Source organism: Musca vetustissima, unplaced genomic scaffold, assembly GCF_032173495.1.
Source record: "Musca vetustissima isolate MV318-11 ecotype Yass unplaced genomic scaffold, APGP_CSIRO_Mvet_v1 utg45329, whole genome shotgun sequence".
In the NCBI taxonomy this organism is placed as follows: domain Eukaryota; kingdom Metazoa; phylum Arthropoda; class Insecta; order Diptera; family Muscidae; genus Musca; species Musca vetustissima.
This window is the reverse complement of record NW_026874773.1, coordinates 59,087-81,643: the sequence shown is the minus strand read 5'-3', so window position 1 is coordinate 81,643 and position 22,557 is coordinate 59,087. Positions and strand designations below refer to the sequence as shown.

The window sequence follows — 22,557 nt, the reverse complement described above, 5'->3', positions numbered from 1 at the left end:
ATGACCAATCAAATCAGTCGCAATTTGAAAATGGAAGAAATTCAGTATCCTCTTCATCAACACCACTCAAATGAAGAACCAAAAGGGAAACGATTGCCAATTCATAAATATTTTCAAGTCAATTTGAAAAGATTTCTACTGGAGACATCATTGAATGGGTTGAAATATGTTTACGATCGTGATAGGAATTTGTGGGAGAGGTATACAGAAATCAATTTTTTTTTGGTTTTTGAATATATTAAAATACATTTAAAAATTAATTCCTTGCAGGGGTTATTACCTAATCTCATTCACCATTGTTTTCACCTCTGGCATTTATATGGCCAAGTATTTCCTAGACAAATGGCAAACTACTCCGGTCATAATTAGCATGAGTTCTAAAACGACTTCGATTCAAGATTTACCTTTTCCCACGGTTACATTTTGTAATATGAATCAGGCCCTGCGCAGAAAGGTGGGAAAGTTTCCAAAGTAAGTTAAGTGTGTTAGTTTAAAAGGAAGTTTTGGAGTTAATTTTTTGTCTTTATAGAGATTCTCCTGACTATGCTCTACTGCAGAAATTATGTTTTCAAAAATATAATTATTCAAAATTTCGTGATTTCAAGCCACGTTACGAGGGAGATACCTTTGCCAATTTTATTACAAGGGTATGAGCTTCACAAATTTTCTGGGATATAATATTTTAATAATTTTTGTACGCTTTGCAGAACGCCCAAACCTGCGAAAATATGATCATATATTGTAAATTTGGTCCAACTGTATTTAAATGCTCCGATCTCTTTCGAGAAGTCCTTTTGGATGAGGGCATGTGTTGTGTATTTAATCAAATGCATCCATTCTTTCTATTTAAAGGAGGGTAAGTTCAGCGAGAACCGAACCAATCCTCAATCATAAAACACAATTTTTGGAAGGACTTTAAGACCTCCAAACGTGAAATGGTAAAGAATATTTTCGGGAGTATTTTAAGACCTACAAGCGTGGATTTTTAAAGAATATTTTTAGGAGGTCATTCTCAACAGTAAGCGTGGATTTTTAAAGAATATTTTTAGGAGGACTATCTCAACAATAAGCGTGAATTTTTAAAGGATATTTTTAGGAGGACCATCTCAACAAAAAGCGTGAATTTTTAAAGGATATTTTTAGGAGGACCATCTCAACAAAAAGCGTGGATTTTTTAAGATTATTTTTAGGTGGACCCTCTCAACAATAAGCTTGGATTTTTCATGAATATTTTTAGGAGAACCATCTCAACAATAAATCAGGATTTTTAATGAATATTTTTATGAGGCCATCTCAACAAGAAGCGTGGATTTTTAAAGAATATTTTTAGGAGGATCATCTCGACAATAAGCGTGGATTTTTGAAGAATATTTTTAGGAGGTCCCTCTCAACAAAAACCGTGGATTTTTAAAGAATAGTTTTAGGAGGTCCCTCTCAACAATAAGCGTGGATTTTTAAAAAATAGTTTTAGGAGGTCCCTCTCAACAATAAGCGTGGATTTTTAAAGAATAGTTTTAGGAAGTCCCTCTCAACAATAAGCGTGGATTTTTAAAGAATAGGTTTAGGAGGTCCCTTTCAACAATAAGCGTGGATTTTTAAAGAATAGTTTTAGGAGGTCCCTCTCAACAATAAGCGTGGATTTTTAAAGAATAGTTTTAGGAGGTCCCTCTCAACAATAAGCGATTTTAAGGAATACTTTTGGGAGAATTTTAAAATCTTCTTATAGGAGGACCATCTCGTGGATTCTTAAATAATGTTTTCAGGAGAACCATATCAACAATAAGCGTGGATTTTTAAAAAAAATATTTGTAGGAGGACCATCTTAACAACAAGCGAGGATTTTTAAAGAAGATTTTTAGGAGGACCATCTCAACAATAACCGTGGAGTTATAAAGCATAAGCTATATCAATAAAATCAATAAGCTTTGATTTTTAAAGCATATCTCAACAATAAGGGTTGATTTTTAAGGAATATTTTTGGGAGAATTTTAACATCTTCAAGGCTCGATTTTTAAAGAATATTTATAGGAGGACTATCTCGTGGATTGTTAAAGAATGTTTTTAGGAGAACCATATCAACAATAAGCGCGGATTTAAAAAAAAATATTTGTAGGAGGACAATAACCGTAGAGTTTTAAAGCATATTTTTAGGAAGTCCCTCTCAGCAATAAGCTTTGATTTTTAAAGCATATTTGTAGGATGTTCCTCTCAACAATAAGCGTTGATATTTAAAGAATGTTTTTAGGAGGAATTTAAAACCGTTAAGCGTGGATTTTAAGAATATTTTTTGGAGGTCTTTAAAACCTTTAAGCGTTGATTTTTATAGAATATTTTGGCAGGGCTTTATAACCTTTAATCGTGTATTTTTAAATATTATTTTTAAGAAGGATTATCCTACCTATAAGCCTGCCCTCTTATTTGATTTTAAATCTGTCGTATATTCAGCTTTAGAATAATTCGTGCTTACACATCATCGAATGGTCGCACCACAATACCCATAAATTGGAGTATTGAAGAAGGCTACAAAAAGCCACTGCCACAAAATTTCTATCCACGCCCGGCACTGGGATCTGGTGTATCAAAGGGACTGACTGTCATCTTAAATGCTGATGTTAATGATTATTACTGCAGCTCCACTAATGGAGCTGGTTTTAAGGTAAATGGTACCTTGCATGGGACTAATAAATATACATTCAAAAAATATTCCCCCTTAGATGCTCCTGTATAATCCAATCGATTCGCCACACATCAAAGACACCGGTTTACCCATAACCCTTGGCCATCAGACCAGAGTTCGTATCAATGCTAAAATAATGGAATCTGCACAAAGTTTACGCAGTGTCAAACCACGAGATCGTCAATGTTACTTCAGTGATGAGAAACCGTTGAAATATTACAAATATTATACGAGGCGTAATTGTGAAATGGAATGTGATTCAGAATTTGTTCTCAGTGTATGCCGGTGTATACCCTACTATATGGCAATGGTGGATAGAAATGCCTCAATTTGCTTCCTCAAAGATATGGAATGTGTTGAATGGGCTGAAGGATATTTGGTTAAAGCTAAAGCACGTTCGTGTAAGGAACATTGTTTGGCCGGATGTCAAGAAGTGACATTCTTCCCCGATTTATTTGTATCACCATTATCGCAAAGAAATTACACTCTATTGGATCCATACTATTTGAATGTTTCGCACGAAGTTATGGAACGAGATTTGGCTCAGGTACAATTCTACTATCAAGAGAATTTCTTTCGTGGTAATACGAAGGTACCATATACTGGGGTGACGGAATTTTTATGTGAGTTGGCTGAAACCAAGTGTTTAATATGAGAATTATAGTAGCTGCTTTATTGACATTTCAGCTCAAACTGGTGGTGTCATGAGTCTCATGGTTGGCTTTAGTGTCATCTCCATTGTGGAATTTTTTTATTTCGCTTTTTTGAAATCATTTTTTGATGTGAGACTACGCCGCTTACCCCAGAAAATTGATATTAACGATGATTTGGAGGAATACTCATCGGATGATAGTGAAGAGTCTACAATGGATAAATTTCATCATGAGATGCTATTTAATCGTCGCAAAATTCTACAGAATCCTATAATGATTTGGAATAGGGATGATTTGGAACAATACCAGGATAAATATTAAGGAACTTATTTGGAATTAGTAAATATACAAATAAATAATGCAGTAAACGTGATTTTGAAATAATCATTAATTTCCAAAACATATTTTTGGAAGCAATATTCTGACAAACCCTACATTTTTAAAGGATATCTTTAGGACCAATAAGCATGGATTTCTAAAAATATGTTTTGTAGGTCTATCTCACAAAACATTTCTTAATGTTTTTGGGAGGACCATCTCAACTATAAGCGTGGATTTTTAAAGAATATTTTTGGGAGGCCATATCAGCAACAAGCTTGGATTTTAAGGACTTTTAAAGAATATTTATAGGAGGACCATCTCAACAATAACCGTTGATTTCTAAAGAATATTTTTGGGAGGACCATCTCAACTATAAGCGTGGATTTTCCAAGAATATTTTTAGGATGACCATACCGACAATAAGCGTGGATTTTCCAAGAATATTTTTAGGATGACCATACCGACAATAAGCGTGGATTTTCCAAGAATATTTTTAGGATGACCATCTCAACTACAAGTGTGGATTTTCCAAGAATATTTTTAGGATGACCATCTCAACTACAAGTGTGGATTTTAAAGAATATTTTTAGGATGACCATCTCAACTACAAGTGTAGATTTTAAAGAATATTTCTAAGATATGGTCATCCTAAAAATATTCTTTAAAATTTCTAAAGAATATTTTTGGAAGGGCCATCTCAACTATAAGTGTGGATTTTTAAAGAATATTTTTAGGATGACCATCTCAACTATAAGTGTGGATTTTTAAAGAATATTTTTAGGATGAACAATAAGCGTGGATTTTTAAAGAATAGTTTTAGGATGACCATCTCAACTATAAGTGTGGATTTTTAAAGAATATTTTTAGGATGACCATCTCAACTTTAAGTGTGGATTTTTAAAGAATCTTTTTAGGATGAACATATGAACAATAAGCGTGGATTTTTAAAGAATAGTTTTAGGATGACCATCTCAACTATAAGTGTGGATTTTAAAGAATATTTTTAGGATGACCATCTCAACTATAAGTGTGGATTTTTAAAATATATTTTTAGGATGACCATCTCAACTATAAGTGTGGATTTTTAAAGAATATTTCTGGGAGGACCATCTCAACTATAAGTGTGGATTTTTAAAGAATATTTTTAGGATGACCATCTCAACTATAAGTGTGGATTTTTGAAGAATAATTTTTGGATGACCACCTCAACAATAGGCGCGGATTTTTAAAAAATATTTCTGGGAGGACCATCTCAACAATAGGCGTGGATTTTTAAAGAATATTTTTAGGATGACCATCTCAACTATAAGTGTGGATCACCATCACAATTATAAGTGTGGATTTTGAAAGAATATTTTAAGGATGACCGTCTGAACAATAAGTGTGGACGTTTAAAGAATATTTTTCGGATGACCATCTCTACTATAAGTGTGGATGTTAAAAGAATATGTTTAGGATGACCATCTCAACTATAAGTGTGGATTTTTGAAGAATAATTTTTGGATGACCACCTCAACAATAGGCGCGGATTTTTAAAAAATATTTTTGGGAGGACCATCTCAACAATAGGCGTGGATTTTTAAAGAATATTTTTAGGATGACCATCTCAACTATAAGTGTGGATCACCATCACAATTATAAGTGTGGATTTTGAAAGAATATTTTAAGGAGTATTTTAAGACCTTCAAGTGTTGATCTTTAAAAAATATTTTTAGGAGGACCATCTCATAAGCGTGGATTTTTAAAGAGTATTTTTGGGCGAACCATCTCTACAACAAACATGGATTTTTAAAGAATTTTTTAGGGAGGGCCATCGAAGCAATAAGCGGGATTTTTAACACCAGAAAGACTGGAATTTTATGTATACGTATATTGTCTAAAATCGGTCAAAATGACCTTATTTTGAAAGAATTTTTATTGTGTAAAGAATTTTTTAACATATTTTTTAATATTTTTTACATTATTTACAATCACACAAAATATTGTTATTTGTTTTCGGTGGGAGGGTTCTCGATTTTCCCTATTTTGAAAAATAAGAGTGCGAACAAAATTTTCGAAAAAGAGTAAGTAAGTAAGAGTAAGAGTAAGTCTAAGAGTGAAATCGACTGGAAATATAAAATTTATTTTTTCCCGATTTGTGTGTTCGTTTGTGTTTCTATAGTAGCAAACGGTTATCGATGCTGTTGTAATGATCAGATCATATAAGGAATTTATTTTATACAATAATAAATGTAGTTTGATTATTTAATATTTCGCAAGTCAATATGACCGATTTTAGACAATATAGGTATAGCACATGTGAATACCGGGAATGAAAGAGGGGGGAGCAGCTACTATGATTAATAAACGTAGTTCTAGGTGGTACAAAAGTTACCAAATTTTAAAAAGCTGTGTCCTAATACACACAATTGTTTTTGTACTTGAAATTGAAAAACGGTCTAAATGACCGCCTTCGGCAATCTAGTATTAAAGATTATTTTAGGGAGTATAATTCTTTAGTTTAATTTTCACTAATAATATAATTGTGCATTGAAAAATTTCGTTGATGTGTTCTAAACGCTTGAGATAAATTCTCCATGCAGTGGCATATTGTTTAGACATAAGTACATAACATTTTAATCATTAGACACACGCTATAATACAATTTACCTTTTCTATGGCAGCTACTCACGCTATTTAAAATTATATAAACTAAATGAAAAGTGTTAAAATCAGATTTAAAATATAAATAAATATAACGTTTCAACACAAAAACGCAAACACAATTATTTTCTATTCACTTTATTACAAATTTTCCGTTTTATTTCTCTATTACTATTTGTTTCTCTTCGTATATTTTTGCTTGATAATTCAAGAATTTTATTTTATAGTTCGTACTTTCTTTTCCAACCGACAATTTGTTTTTTCTGTTGCTGTTCTTGTGGTTTTCTTTATAGGATAAATTAGTTTTAATTAATACACAATACAGACTTTGTATAATAATTTACGATTTTTTTCTAATATATTCTTGGTGTGTTTTTCTCTTTACGAGTGTGGAAAATATTTTTATCTGCGGTAGTAGTGCAGGCAACCGGTAATATCAAACTCAGAAATTCAACTGAGAAGATCGCATGAAGATGTGGATTGATGTTTGATTGTGGTGAATGAAATAAAAACTAGGTTTGATACTCACATTCAGGTGTGTTGCAACTGAGGCCAATGTTGCCATATTTATACCAATACTGTAATGATTTTAGTAAAAATATATGATGAGACATTATTATTTTACATTTTTATTAACCAAACTTAATATTAACAATGTATACATATACTACAAATAACTACATAATATTTATATAATTCTCGTAGACTAACGAATGTTGTGGAACCTATTTTGACAATAAATATTAAAATATACTATAATTATTTATGAATGTGAATATTACTACATAAATTGGGCTAGTTGTGAAATTTGTGTGAAAAATTATGTATAGATTTTCGTATTTATTAAAGGTATTTGAAGTACTTTCAATAGGTTTGGAGGCTGAGAATTTGTAACAGCCATATTTACGATATTTTGATATTTTTATTCTGGGTTCTTGGACGGTGATCAATATACTTTCAGAAAATTTTCGATGAAGGTCCCTTATAACCTCAGTCTTATGACTAGTGAGGGTATATACATGGGAAATATCGATAAACTTCCACAAAGGGCCAACATTTTCAATTTTCTTAAATCGAATATTAAGCTAATGGAATGTCCAATTTGATCCAAACTGAACACATTCATTTCAAACTTATATTAAGTTCGAAGATTGAGATAATCCTTCTGGTACCCACCCCACAAAATGGTCAACATTTTGCTGAAAATGATTTTTATAATCTCATGCGAACTGAGCATCCGATTCAAACCAAACTTTGCACAACCTAATATTTTAGTACTTACCTTAGTGTCAACATTTTTAAAATTATATTATTATATGAAATGAACGGAATATCCTAACTTCATCTAAACATTGCACATCGTAATATTTGTATCTAGCCTAGATCGAACTCAAAGATGAGATCGATGGATCCACTCCTTTTAGAACCTCCAACACAATGGGTCAAAATGTTGAAAATTTGTTAATCCAAAAGCAATGGTTTGTCCGATTTGATGCTAAAGATGCACATCGTAATATTGTTTTCTAAGATAATTCAAGTTGGAAGATGGAAACCATCGGTCCACTCATTCTGGAACCTGCAACACAAAATGGTCAATGTTTTATTCAAAATTAATTTTATAATATCATGAGGAATAAATCTCCTTCCCATTGTATATAAAGTGTTATCCAGCGTACTGTGTGAATGACTGAAGCCAATGGTTAATAACATTATTGGACCATACCAAAGCGGCTTCAAGCCTGGAAAATACACCATTAACCAGATTTTCACACTGGAAAAGACCCACGGAAAAGATCCACACATTCCATCTATTTGTCGACTATAAAGCCGCATTTGAAAGCCCTAACAGTTCAGAGAATTCCTGCAATTCCTGCATTCATACAAAGTGACATCAGTTTTGAAATTCGAAGAAGAATAGTGTTGGCGAACAGATGCTACTAAATATCTAAGTTAACAATTTAGAAACAAGGCACCTCTCGCCAGACTAAACTCATACTCTACAAAACGCTGATACTACCCGTTCTGTTGTATGGATCTGAAGCATGGGTACTTGTGCAGATGAGGCAGCTCTCGGAGTGTTTGAGAGAAAATCTTCCGGAAATTATCCGGAAGATCTATGTGCCGATCTGTGTCGATGCTGAATATCGCCGTCGAATGAACCATGAGCTATGCCATATATTCATCGACATAGTCAGACGGATCGAGCTGCTGCGACTACCTTGGCTAGGCCATTTTGTGAGAATGGATGATGCCCCAGCTCAAAGGCATATAAAAGGGAGGACAGATCACGAATCCGATGGAAAGATCAAGTAGAAGACAATATATCGGAGCATAGTCTTTCAAATTGGAAGAGCTGCGCAAGAGATCGACGCTATTGGAAATATTTTTTAAACTCGGCTTATGGAACAATTGTTCTGTTACAAGCCAGCTAAGTAAGTAAAGTACGTATCACGTATAGTCAGGAAGCACTCCATAACAAATGTTCGTCTGCTTCTTTTGAAAAAATGCTGAAATGGTGATTATTTCGCTTGATCAATTTATAATGGTCAATTTTGAGTGGTACTCCATAATGCCAACAAATTATAAGAAAAGAAGAATCATTGGGACTCTCACACAATGGCTTAAACCAACACCGTTTTGACCGGCCAAAACGTGGAATTGATGACCTGTAAAGCCCCGACTAGACACCCATGAACTTCTTTTTATTCCTACTCATGAAGACTAAAATGCGTTGTCATTGATTTTCGTCGGCAGAAGTTGCTGTTGAGGCGTGTATTACTCCTCTTTTGAGGATGAGTTAACTTAAGTGGAGCAAATGCTTCGATTGGGTGCAAAAAATGTGTATTATTCATGCTTATTGTATTTTTACTACAGCAAATTCCTACATGCTTCCTTAAAATTTCCGGAAAAATAGTTCAGATATAAGATAGTTAATGACATGACAGCAAAAGCAACATGAGATTCACCAAGAATGTACTTTAAAAGTAGCTAAAATCGTCAGTATTTTAAAAGTCCTTTAACCCGAAGGAATTTTTTAGAAGGTGATAAAACTCTTTGCAGAATATTTTCGAAATTAGTTCATAGATAATCCTCAATAAGACGTCCCCCTCAATTTTAGATATTTTAATGGTCCTAGGCGCATTTTCCTGCTGAAGAAAAGGTAAGTTGATATTCTGGGTTGATAGTGAGTAAAAATGTTTTAGCTTTACCCCCTTATATAGGACTAACCCCATTTTCGTTATTTTGAAGTTTTCAGCAGAATTTTCCAAAACAAGTGGCTCTAATCTAATATTTTCATAAAATATTTAATATGGGTTCATGTGTGGCATTTTCTTAGTCTGAGGCAAAAAAGCCTCCTGCGTCCAATCTACAAATACATAACTTTTATATAAATATTGTCAGCCTCCCACCTCCCATGGTGGAGGACACGCCCGAATTTAGCGAAATTTTTTACTTATTTATAAATACAGATATTTATTAGTAACATATAGATGTGTGGGCCAAATATTAATTATTAAAATCCGTTAGTGCTGTTGACAATTCTCCTGCATGGTGAGTTGGTGCCGTGTAAGAAATTTATATACGTAAAAACTACAAACATTCTCGTTTAATGTGCATATTCCCTTCTGGCTTCCACTTGACCTACATTAATAATATTTTTGCGGAAAATCTTGGTCCACAATTGCATCAAGGGTTTAATAATGAAAAAGTATGCAAATTCCACCAGGGAAAATACACTGAAACCAATCATCAAACTCATAATGCCACCAGTTTGAGCTGTAATACAACAACAAAACAACAATAAATTAAACTTTCCAAATTGTACAAATAAATTTTCAACTTACACAAATATTCCGTTAGACCCGTATACGGAGTCTTAATACTACTACGATAATAATTTTGTGGAAAATAAATATTAACCAAGGCTAAATTTTCCGAAATATATTCCTTGGAGAAGTTCCGCATAAAACTATTATCCAATTCGAAATCATCTGTAGCCAGAGGGGTTTCAAAAACATCTGGCATATAGCTGAGATCATGGCAACTTGACAAGCATTCCTTTTTACATTTCATCGTTTCGGGATCCGTGTAAACCCTTTCGGCCTTCTTTTGACAATCGAAATGTTGTATGTAACAAATGGTGGCATTATCAAAGATTTTCGGTAGAAAATAGGGAATACAATTGCATGTTCGCAGGAAAAACATGGCATCACATTCACTATCACAATTTCGTCGTGTATAATATTGGTAATAGAGTAGTGGCTTTTCCTTGGCAAAGTAACACTGACGATCTTTGGGTGCCACGGTACGCAACGTATCCTGTGCCTCATCTTTAATTGTGGCAATACGAAAACTTGACTGATAGCCCAAATTTACCAATAGGCCAGTTTCTTTGATCTGTGGCACATCTATGGGATTGTGTAATTGTAGCTGAAAAAATCAATTTTTTAATAATAAAACATTCTTATTATTATACACCTTTTTATTTATATATTGAATTTTGAAAGCCTACCTTAAATCCCGGTCCATTTGTCGACGAACAATAATAATCGTTGATATTACCATTCAAAACCAGTGTTAAACCTTTTGACACACCCTGACCAACAGCTTTGCGTGGATAATAGCGAACCGGCAAATCATCTGGATAGCCAGTTTCTGGATGCCAATCAATGGGAATCCATTGACTCTCAATGGACGTGAAATCTCGAGTCATAATAAATCTGAGAGAATAGGCAATTATTTTTCAAGGGTTTTGTACAGTTTGTACCACGTCTACTTACTCTCCCTTGTAAAGTAAAAATGGATGGGCAATATTGAAAGAACAACAGATACCCTCATCCAAAAATACTTCCCGAAACAAATCGGTGCATGTGATTGGCGTCTGATCCCATATACACATGGCAATCAGTTCGGAACAGGGTTGGCTATTCTAAAAATATATATATATATATATATGGATCAATATCAATCAATATGAGCATATGCCACATAAATCAATCGAATATGGATTTATTGCAAGACACATTATGGCCAATATCCAGCAAGATCAAGCATAATATATTTTAATATATCATATATACCTACCCTTAACATGAAATTAACAAGCGAATCATTTGCTTTATGAAATGGAGCTGTTGCATATGCCGTATAGTTTAGATCTTGAAAACAAATTTGTGTTAGCATTGCATAATCTGAAGAATTCCTGCAAAAAAATCAAAAAATATATTATCGCAGAAATTAACACTGTACAAAAAATGGAAAAAACTTTTCAAAATCTTAAATTAATAAAATTGTATATATTAATTAAAAACACTTACACCTTTTTCAGATATCAAATGCCACTATTACAGTACTTACACATGAATATTACTCGCTTTTCTCCTGCTGACCTGATTCATATTACAAATTGTTACCGCTGGAAAAGGATCGTTGGTAACCAATGTTGCCTCGGGATTCATAATAATTATAACCGGGGAAGTTTTCCACTTTTCAATGATGTTAAGGGCAAAATTTAAAGAATTATAAGCGGCCGCAACAAAAAATATGAAGAAAAACAATCTGTGGAATAAAAAAAAAATAAATATTATTTATTACCCCAAAATTAATAAATATTAAAGTATTTTTTATACCCTCCACCATAAGGTGAAGTGTATATTAATTTGTCATTTCGTTTGCAACACATCGAAATATTCGCCGGAGTCCCCATAAAGTACATATACATTCTTGATCAAAATAAAATTTTATGTCGATTTATCCATGCCCGTCTGTTGAATTCTCGATAGATATCGCAATACTAACATAGAGCTCTGAAATTTTGAACAGACGTTGTTCAACGGTACCCCGCAATATTCGGTATTTTTATTGGGACACGTTTTCACCCGAATTGGCTGAAATTAGGTATTTTTGGGTTCTCATCTCAGTTTCAGGGTAGCCTAAATACAATGGTTCCGCCTATTATTCGGTATATTTGGGATTCTGTACACGTTTTTCAACCAAATTGGATGTAATAGGGTATTTTAAAGTCAAATTGGGTGTCAAATCCCGCTATTTGTCCTGAAAACCCCCATTCATTTTAGAAATCTTGAATGTCAACCTCATGGTGTAGGTCACTTTAAAGTTCATAAAACGCTGTTAAAACGGGATTTTTATTTTTATACCCTACACAAATATGTTGTTAGAGTATTATAGTTTTGTGCATAGACCCAATTTTAAGTATACAGATTGTCATATCTCGACTAGGTGAGTCGATCTAGACATGTGTGTTCGTCCGTCCGTCTGTCCATTATAATTTGTAAGCACGATACAGGCCACACTTATGGACCAATCTTCACGAAATTTTTGTCGGTTTTTCTGGTCGCTCCAGAGGCCGCAATTATGGCCCGAACATCGTGAAATTTTACATTGAGAAGGGGATCGGGCCAAAGAATAAACATGCCTTTATTGATAATAATCGGTTAATGTTTAACGGGTCAAATTGACCCTGACTTTTGTGTGAAAAATGATAAAATTTGGATTCTATGGCGTATATATTTGAAATTTTCCATGGGCTTCCAGTTATGGTCATGGACAGAGCTTGTAATTTTCGATTATGATCAGATAATAATTCTGGGATGAAGTGGACCGAAAACTTAATTTTTTGCAATTTTTCGAATCGATACATACAACCCACGCTGAAGTCAATCTGGACAAGTAATAAGGAGGGATGTACTGAAAATATGTCAGTGTATGGAAGATATGCTGTTGACCTCTAATCGGGCAAGAGGGTGCAAATGTCACGAAATATTTCCCAGGCTCGGAATAAACTTCTTTTGAAAGTTAGAACTTCTTTAGAAAGTTAGAACTCCGTCGTATAAAGTTAGAACTCCGTCCTAGTTGTGTAGGGTATCGTATGGTCGGCCCCGTCAGCTATACTGCTCCGCTCACTGGTTTTTTCATGCGTTGGTAGGAAGCTATTTGGCGTTCAAAACTGAATATATCTTCTATGATATATTTTTGATATTTTGAAGATTTTTCAATTGAAGTGGCGAAAATTTGGCATTTAAGGTAAAAAATTGTAAAAACTTCCGTTCGATTTTAGGCATTTGGAGTACCCGAGTTACATATTCCCAAATTTAATGTGGGTCTATATACTGGCAGCGACGTAGCCAGAGGGGGCACTGGGGCAAGAACCAACCACCCCTTACTGATATTTTTCCACAGTAAATGTATGTATATTTATTCATTTTGCACTAGTGGGCCCCCCAAAAAGGAAATCCTCTATACATCCCTGTATACTGGTACGTATATCGGCCTGACTGATTGTTCGTATTTCAATCCCTTCGTAATTTCCTCCTAAAATTGGCTGTTCGCGCTTTCAAGGAATAATGCAAAGTCTTTCAGAAAATCACCATTGTTCGACATAGAACCCATCAAATGGTTGCATTTTCAAACCAAACTTTATGATGTTTGTTAATTGTTGTAATTTGTGTTTAAAGTTCCACTAACACCTCGGAATATTACCCCTATAAAGTATATTTTTTTATTGAAATGTATTACAAAGGCATAAATCGGTTCAGGTTTTGGTATAGCCTCGATATAACCGTATTAGGTCTCCATATAAAAATGTTCGGTATTTTGGGCACGATTTTCTATCGAATTGGGTATAATGTAATCTGGTATCATTGAGTAGCAAAAGTTATGTTTCATGTTACTTTCATACAATTGCATACCCTTTTTCAACGGTACTTAGAAATTTCTATGAAAAAATTGCACATATTTTTGAATTGTTTTGTACTAAATGGACATCTCTATATATTCGGTATATATATTAAATATACCGATTTCTCTTATTCAGTGAATTATACTAAAATTTGGCCGAGAATATGTTTGTCCTTTACACCATCCTCCGAAAACGACATATAGTGGAAGAAATGGTACAAACTCGGAATAAGATCGGCTTTTACCCTAAACAGAGTTTCCATATTTTTCATGATTTTCCACGTTTAGGCCGATTTTTGGGTTTTGGTCTATTCTGAGACTTGTAGTAAAACATTATGGCAAAGATATTTGTAGAATATTCTGACCTGATTCATTTTGATTTTCATTTGATATTTTGAGTTCTCATTCGGTATATTCATGATCTTAACCATTTATTAAACCTGAGTGTAAGAAGTTTGGTATTACATTTTCTTCCGGTAGCAATTTCAAGCGCAAAAGTCGATATTTTAACTTTTTGATCTATGCCTCTGACCAAAAGGGAAATTATGAGACTTGTCGATTTTTGCCTTTGACTGAGTAAATCAAAAGTCGATTTACTTATCCCTAGCTCCAATATAAAAGTTCCTATCGATTTAAAGCATTTTAAATGTCTACCTCATAATGGAGAGTACAAAAAGTTGTGTGTTCGAAATCAACTCTGATTATTCAATAACCAAAAAAATATACGTAGATCAATAACCGTGGTACATTTGTACCCATCCAAAGATAGCTCTGTAATTCATTAAAAAATTTGACTAACGTGAGGTTTTAAATTAGTCTATACGGATCTGATCTAGATGTAGGAACTCAAATTAATGTACCCATTCGAAAGCTATAAGGAATTTAATATGATTTTTATAGATAGATTGTCATTTAAACATGGATTTAAACAAGGTGTATTAAATAAGGTGTAAGTGACAATCATATGGTTTCAAAGTTTTTTCTTTTTTATTTGTACAGCTAATTGTCAAACAAATTCAAATATAAATAGTTTGGAAAAGTTTTTGGAGCCAAGATTTTATTAATGGGAAGGGATTATTTCTTAGTTTCACAAAGATCCAAATTTAAGGTCCCGTCGCGGATAATTTCAAACATTTACAATAGGATATATATTTTGTTCATGCTATAGCCCGAGTGGAATTTTATTTTGAATAGAATTTAGCCCACAGCTAACCATCAAGAACATTTCTACAAAAAAGATATTTATTGTGAAGGCGAACATCTTGAATCGCAGGCGAATGTTTGCCACCCACATCTATTTCTTTAGATTTAGGAAACAATATGCAGAGGTAATTTTGATTGTATAGAAATTCAGTTGTATATCTTGTATTGGAATCTGTCGGTGATGAAGAGATCCGGTTAACCACCACAATTTTATATTTAGATGGGCAGCATTTTTAAAGAGCCAACAATAAGGCGTGGATTTTTTAAAAATATTTTTAATAAGCTAACAAGAAGGCGACTTGTTTGGCAACCTGAGTGTCTGTATTTTGGTAATTAAATTTTTCCCGGCAGCTGTATACCATGACATAAACCCCATATACAAGTCCCGATCGATTTTAGGTATTTTAAAGGCCCACCTCATGGTGGAGAGTAAAAAAGTTAAACACGGAAGATCTTAACGAAACCTTTAACTGTGTATTCGAAATCGACTTTCCACTTTTCAAAAATTCTTTGTATTAAATATTAAATAAAATATGTAGAAATTGTACTTACTTTTCAAAAAATGTCAAATATTTAAAGGCCAAATATTTAAGACCATTTAAAGTGGTACTTCTTAAAAATAGTTTTAACTGGTTAAGGTAATACACAAAGAAACGAGAAAGATAACCCGGTCGGGGAGGTTGATTTGGTGTTTTATTTCCATAAGGCATTCTAGAAGACCAGATATGTACTTATCGCTGGATCTGACCGAAGTAAACTAATGTTAAAATTGCATTTCAAATGCTTAAATAAGGTAAAACGTTTTCAATATAAAGTAATTAATGTTCCAAAATGTAATTTACACAATAAGGCATAATTAACTTTCCAAATGAGAATTTCACATTTTCCTAAATTGCATTTCGACACCAAAATGTAATGAAACTCAAACTCATTTAATTACCTGCTTTTAAAACCCGTCCACACCACCCTCTTTACGATAGTCCACATTGGCCAGTACAGCACCCTTGACTTTCTCCACACCACAAACAGCAGTATTTTTGTGACGCACCCTTTCCGTTGCATGGCCACGACTCTCTAAATCCTCAACAATTTGCTGTAAGATACCGAATTCATATTCCAAAATATTTGGTAACAATTGATGATGAAACCGGGCAAAATCGATAGCCTGTTTAATATTTTTATCCATCCAAAGTGTACGTATAAGAATTTGTACTAAGGTGGAGATGATACGAGAACCACCTGCCGCTCCAGTAACGAGGCGAACATCACCACTTTCTTTGTGCGTAACAATGAGGGGAGCCATGGAAGACATTGGTTGCGAGTGAGGTTTTATACGATTGCGATTTGGCACATTTGGTAAATTGAAATAATTTCTCAGTCCCTCAACGGTGAAATCTGACATGGCATTATTGAACAGGATGCCCGTTCTAGAACCCATACGACCGCTGCCGAAACTGAAAATGAAGAATAATAAAAAATTGTTGCTTAAAGAATATTTTTTTCGTGGACCAATAAAAGGCGTAGATTTTTTATAGAATATTTTCTCAAGGTCAATTATAAGGCGTGGATTTTTTAAAGAATATTTTCTCAAGGTCTATTATAAGGCGTGGATTTTTTAAAGAATATTTTCTCAAGGTCTATTATAAGGCATGGATTTTTTAATGAATATTTTCTCAAGGTCTATTATAAGGCATGGATTTTTTAATGAATATTTCTCAAGGTCTATTATAAGGCATGGATTTTTTAATGAATATTTTCTCAAGGTCTATTATAAGGCATGGATTTTTTAATGAATATTTTCTCAAGGTCTATTATAAGGCATGGATTTTTTAATGAATATTTTCTCAAGGTCTATTATAAGGCATGGATTTTTTAATGAATATTTTCTCAAGGTCTATTATAAGGCATGGATTTTTTAATGAATATTTCTCAAGGTCTATTATAAGGCATGGATTTTTTAATGAATATTTTCTCAAGGTCTATTATAAGGCATGGATTTTTTAATGAATATTTTCTCAAGGTCTATTATAAGGCATGGATTTTTTAATGAATATTTTCTCAAGGTCTATTATAAGGCATGGATTTTTTAAAGAATATTTTCTCAAGGTCTTTTATAAAAGTTTTGTCTTTTATAAACTTACTAATAATTAGTGGAACTTGTAGCGGATACTGCATCGCCGTTCGGCGATAAAACGGAAATTTGAGCTGTTCCATAATCTGGTGTATGCACTAAATCCACATTTGCTCCATAATATGAGGGATCATCGAAAGTCATTCCATCGCTAAGGACTTGCGATATATTTTTGGCATATTCCAATGATAAAAGATTATTCAATATCTAAAAAGTAAATAAATATATAAATTATGTTTTAAATACAAAAATATTATAATCCTACCTCTTCATCCACTTCTGTATCAATATCCCAGCGCTTGACAAAACCATATTTCAATGATTCTACAATACGATGTATATCCACTGCTCTGAAATCCGGCAAACCCAAAAAGGACTCTTTAAAATGCTTTAAAATTTGCATTACAAAAGCCACGATATGACCACTTGCCGGCGGTGAAGGCACATGTAAATAATAATCATCAATTTCAATTGTTAACGAATCACGAATATCGGCTCGATAATCATTAAGATCTTCAAGGGTTATGCCGGAGCCCATCTCCTTTAAATCTTCCACAATTAATGTCGCCAAGCTGCCATTATAAAATGTTGAAGGACCCTCTTCCATTAGCAGATTATATGTTGAACACAATACTTGAGGTATATCAATATGACTTCCTTCCCTATAAAATTGTTGATTTGTGGGATTGACAAACATTGAGCGAAGCAATGGATCTTTACGGACCCTCTGCTCGTTCAGGAACAAGGCATCACGTTGATGCCGTGTTAGCGTATAACCTTCTTGACACAATTCTGTTGTGGGTTGCATTATATATTGCCATGGTAATGAACCAAATCTTCTATGGGCTTCATAATACGCAGCCACTTCTCCTGGTATACAAATCGCCAATGGAGATTGAGCCAAATTTTCGGAAGTTTCATAGTCTTTAAGTAATTCTTCTTTAATATTACGTGGCGCTCGCTCTCTACCCATGATGCTAAATGATTTTTGTGTTTCTCGTTCATAATAAGTCATTATTACGCCACCACCTAAACCCATACTTTGCATTGTCACCAGGCCATTGCAGAGTAGCGTTCCAATGGCGGCATCCATGGCATTGCCTCCTTGCTGTAACAACATTTTGCCAATATTACTGCAGACACTTTTATCCGAACACACAGCAGCATCCGAATAGACATGCAACGTTGACATGGATGGCGGCTGTGGTACCTCTACATTTGGTGGTATCAACCATTTACTTTCGATACGATTGCTTCTACCACTTCCACCACCACAACCGGCACTACATGTTTTTTCTTTTCTTGCAGGTGATTCTGTAACAATGGAGAATGAGATGGTAAGTTGAAATTAAATCTTTATTATTTACAATCTTTGAATACCTTGTTTGTCATTGAATACAAAAAAGTATAGATAGGCTAGAAGTAATCCTAAAACGAATTTAAGCCACATTTAAATGCTATATTTTATTTTAAAATTGTTTGCAGTAACAAATCTTGTTTATGTTTACACTATCACAGTCAGTTTTATTGTGTCAAATGAAAATATTTTTAGCAAAGATAAGGACATGCGCAATGCCAGCATGGAGCTTTCAATTGTCAACTGAGTACTAAAACAAACTTCAGCGTATATGGTCAAAGTGTAATGAAAAAGCTTTTCTATAAATTATATACACTGCACTATATAATCGGTTTGAAAACATTTAATTTTAATTCTATTCGGTTTCTTGTATTTGTGGGTGTGTTGATAGTACTTTGAAAATATACTTAAAACCCCCGCGCCTTGTAATAGTCCTTGAAAAAATATTCTTTAAAAATCCACTCCTTATTATATTTTGCTTTAAAAAATTCACGCCTTATAACAGTCTTTAAAAAATATTAAAAAACACGCCTTATGGTAGTCTTTCAAAATATATTTTAAACCAGTAAGGAAAGTAGTAATGTCGGACTGGGCCGAAAAAATATATTTTAAACCAGTAAGGAAAGTAGTAAAGTCGGACTAGACCGACTATATGATACCCTTCACCACTTTAGGTATATTGTACATATGTATACTTACAATTGCATGTCAATGTTCCCTCGAAGGAACATATTCATGCCTTTCTGCAACCTATGCTAAATTTAATTTCATTCGGGCCAAATGTATGTGTTTTCCATATATAGCAAAATTTATACACTCTATTTGGTATGCCGCACTTTTAAAAATGTAATCTCAATCAGACACCCGTTCGAAATACGTATGTAAGCTATGGCTGCATCTGCACCAATTTCAATAAAACACAATAACGTCATTCAAGTCTCAATTTGATACGTTGTGCAAAATTTCCTGGTTATAGGACAAACTTTAGGAGTTTGGTGCACTATTTATGTAAAATTGGACGAATATATGTGGGTATATGTGGGAGGTAAATCGAAATTTGAACCGATTTTCCCGAAACCCTCCATACATCGTTCTTGACTTAATTCAGTACACTATGCCACATTTTGTGCAAATTGAAGGATATATAGGGACTTTGTTGCACTATTTACCGATTTTTACGAAACTTAACACACATCACTTTAGACTTAATTTAGTACGTTATGCAAAATTTCGTGCAAATCAAAGGATATATAGGAACTTTGTCCACCATTTGCTTTATATCGGACGAAAATATGTATGCAAGCTATATCAAAATCTGAACCGATTTTTAGGAAACTTAACACACATCACTCTAGACTTAATTTAGTACACTATGCCAAATTTCGTGCAAATCGAAAGATATATAGGTACTTTGGTGCTCCATTTACATTAAATCGGACGAAAAAAAAAATATATATATATATATGTGTGTTAACGAATATCTATATCTAAACCGATTTTTCCCAATTTCAATAGGGTTCGTCCTTGGGCCAAATAAATGAGCTGTTTCAAATTTCATACAATTCGACCTGTACTTTGTTCACAATTTAACATGGTCAGACAGACGGACGGACATGCATAAATCGACTTAGAAAGTGATTCTATGCATATTCTAAAAAGGAACCATGTGTCTATCTCGCTTACTTTTGCCTGTTATAAACATATGAACAAAGACATGCCCATAACAGACTTTAAAGTTTTTTTTAATTTCTCGCCATATAACAACATTTTGTAAAACAAAAAATTTAAAAAAACCCACGTCTTAAAAATATTAAAAAAAAATCCAAATCTTAAAAAATATATTTTTATAAAAATTCACGCCTTGAAAAAATATTTTTAAAAAATTTCAGTAGTGTTGGCGGTTTATTTGGGATACCATTTGTATTTTGTTTTTGCAAAATAGTCAGGCTGAATCTCAATTTGTTGTTTTTATAAAAAACAAATATTTATTAGTAGGGAATGTATGGCATTGTTTGCTGAGGGGTAAGGCAGGGAAGACTATAGTTTCGGATCACGCCACTGATCCTCATCAGTTGTTGGAATATTCTCCCCAGAAGCTATTTATTGCTTCTATACAAAAAAACCTTTCAAACCCAAATGTCTCTTGTAACAAAGCGAAGTACTTAGCTGACCAACGACATAAACTGCATGAGAATCTCGCTGGTGCCTCACTTCGAGGTTAACAAGGCATTTACAAACAATACCATACCTTTCCCACTTTTTTATAAAAACAACAAACAGGGATTCAGCCTGACTATTTTGCAAAAACAAAATGTTTAAAAAATCCAAGTCTTAAAGACTATTTATTTAAAAAATCCACGCCTTTAAAAAATATTTTTAAAAAAATCCAAGTCCAAAAAATATACTTTTTAAAAAAATTTGAAAAAATTATTTTTAAATAATATTTTTTTGAAATAATCCACGCATTGAAAAAAAATAAAAAAAATCCACGCCTTAAAAAATATATTTTTTTAAACACGCCTTAAAACTATATTTTTTTAAACACGCCTTAAAACTATATTTTTTTAAACACGCCTTAAAACTATATTTTTTTAAACACGCCTTAAAATTATATTTTTTTAAACACGCCTTAAAACTATATTTTTTTAAACACGCCTTACAACTATATTTTTTAGCACACCTTAAAAAACTTAAAAATACATATTTTTAAAAAACCCGACTTAAAAATACATATTTTTTTTTAAACACGCCTTAAAACTATATTTTTTTAAACACGCCTTAAAACTATATTTTTTTAAAAACCACGCCTTAAAAATTTTTTTAACACGCCTTAAAAATATATATTTTTTAAAAAACACGACTTTAAAACACATATTTTTTAAACCCAAGTCTTGAAAATATTTTTTGTAAACGACGCATTAATTTCTTTAAATACTCGCCTTCCTTTTTTAATAAACGTCTTAAAAAACACGCTTTAAAAACAACACTTAAAAAAACACGGCTTGAAAACTATTTTTTTACATCCACGCCTTTTTAAAAATCCAGCATTGAAAAATCACCTCTTTAAAAAACAAGGCTTTAATATTCTTTAAAAAAATCCACGCCTTATGGTAGCCTTGGAAAAGCTATTCTTTAAAAAAATCCACGCCTTATGGTTGTCTTGGAAAAGCTATTCTTTAAAAAATCCACGATTTATGGTAGCCTTGGAAAAGCTATTCTTTAAAAAATCCACGGAAAATCTATTCTTTAAAAACGTAGCCTTGGAAAAGCTATTCTTTAAAAAATCCACGGAAAAGCTATTCTTTAAAAACGTAGCCTTGGAAAAGCTATTCTTTAAAAAATCCACGGATAAGCTATTCTTTAAAAATGTAGCCTTGGAAAAGCTATTCTTTAAAACATCCACGCCTAATGGTAGCCTTGGAAAAGCTATTCTTTAAAAAATCCACGCCTTATGGTAGCCTTGGAAAAGCTATTCTTTAAAAAAACCAAGCCTTATGGTAGCCTTGGAAAAGCTATTCCTTAAAAATTCCACGCCTTATGGTAACCTTGGAAAAGCTATTCTTTAAAAAATCCACGCCTTATGGTAGCCTTGGAAAAGCTATTCTCTAAAAACATCCACGCGATCTTATAGACCATGGAAAAATATCCTTCTAATAGTCCATGTAAAAATATCCATTAAAAAGTCCTTGAACAAAAAAAAATTATACTCATTTATTTATTGTTGTTTAATTTAAATTTTATTTATCATAAATATAGACAATTATCATTATCATCATGATATTATATAAATAAAACTATGGAAAATTGATTTATTGATTTTCTTTTGTATGTGTGTGGATGCATGTTGTATGTGTGTCGTAATGTTCATAGACAG

General features: G+C 33.0%; 3 protein-coding genes across 3 annotated transcripts; 1 reads left to right on the top strand and 2 right to left on the bottom strand.

Annotated features, from left to right (window-relative positions):
- Positions 1-3,651, top strand: LOC133336589 (pickpocket protein 28-like). The gene is made up of 7 exons (XM_061544873.1): positions 1-200; positions 271-471; positions 530-647; positions 708-856; positions 2,452-2,656; positions 2,715-3,300; positions 3,365-3,651. The coding sequence occupies exons 1-7, from the start codon at positions 1-3 to the stop codon at positions 3,649-3,651; spliced, it is 1,746 nt and encodes a 581-aa protein (XP_061400857.1).
- A 6,250-nt stretch (positions 3,652-9,901) lies between these two features.
- On the bottom strand, positions 9,902-10,500 carry LOC133336580 (pickpocket protein 28-like). Its single transcript, XM_061544862.1, has 2 exons — positions 10,140-10,500; positions 9,902-10,071 (listed from the first exon to the last, which is right to left on the bottom strand). Exons 1-2 carry the CDS (start codon positions 10,498-10,500, stop codon positions 9,902-9,904), a joined length of 531 nt encoding a protein of 176 aa, XP_061400846.1.
- Positions 10,501-16,141: 5,641 nt separating this feature from the next.
- Positions 16,142-18,806, bottom strand: LOC133336661 (glutathione hydrolase 1 proenzyme). The gene is made up of 4 exons (XM_061544944.1): positions 18,707-18,806; positions 17,592-18,640; positions 17,337-17,533; positions 16,142-16,649 (listed from the first exon to the last, which is right to left on the bottom strand). Exons 1-4 carry the CDS (start codon positions 18,774-18,776, stop codon positions 16,142-16,144), a joined length of 1,824 nt encoding a protein of 607 aa, XP_061400928.1. The 5' UTR covers positions 18,777-18,806.
- Between the last annotated feature and the right edge of the window lie 3,751 nt (positions 18,807-22,557).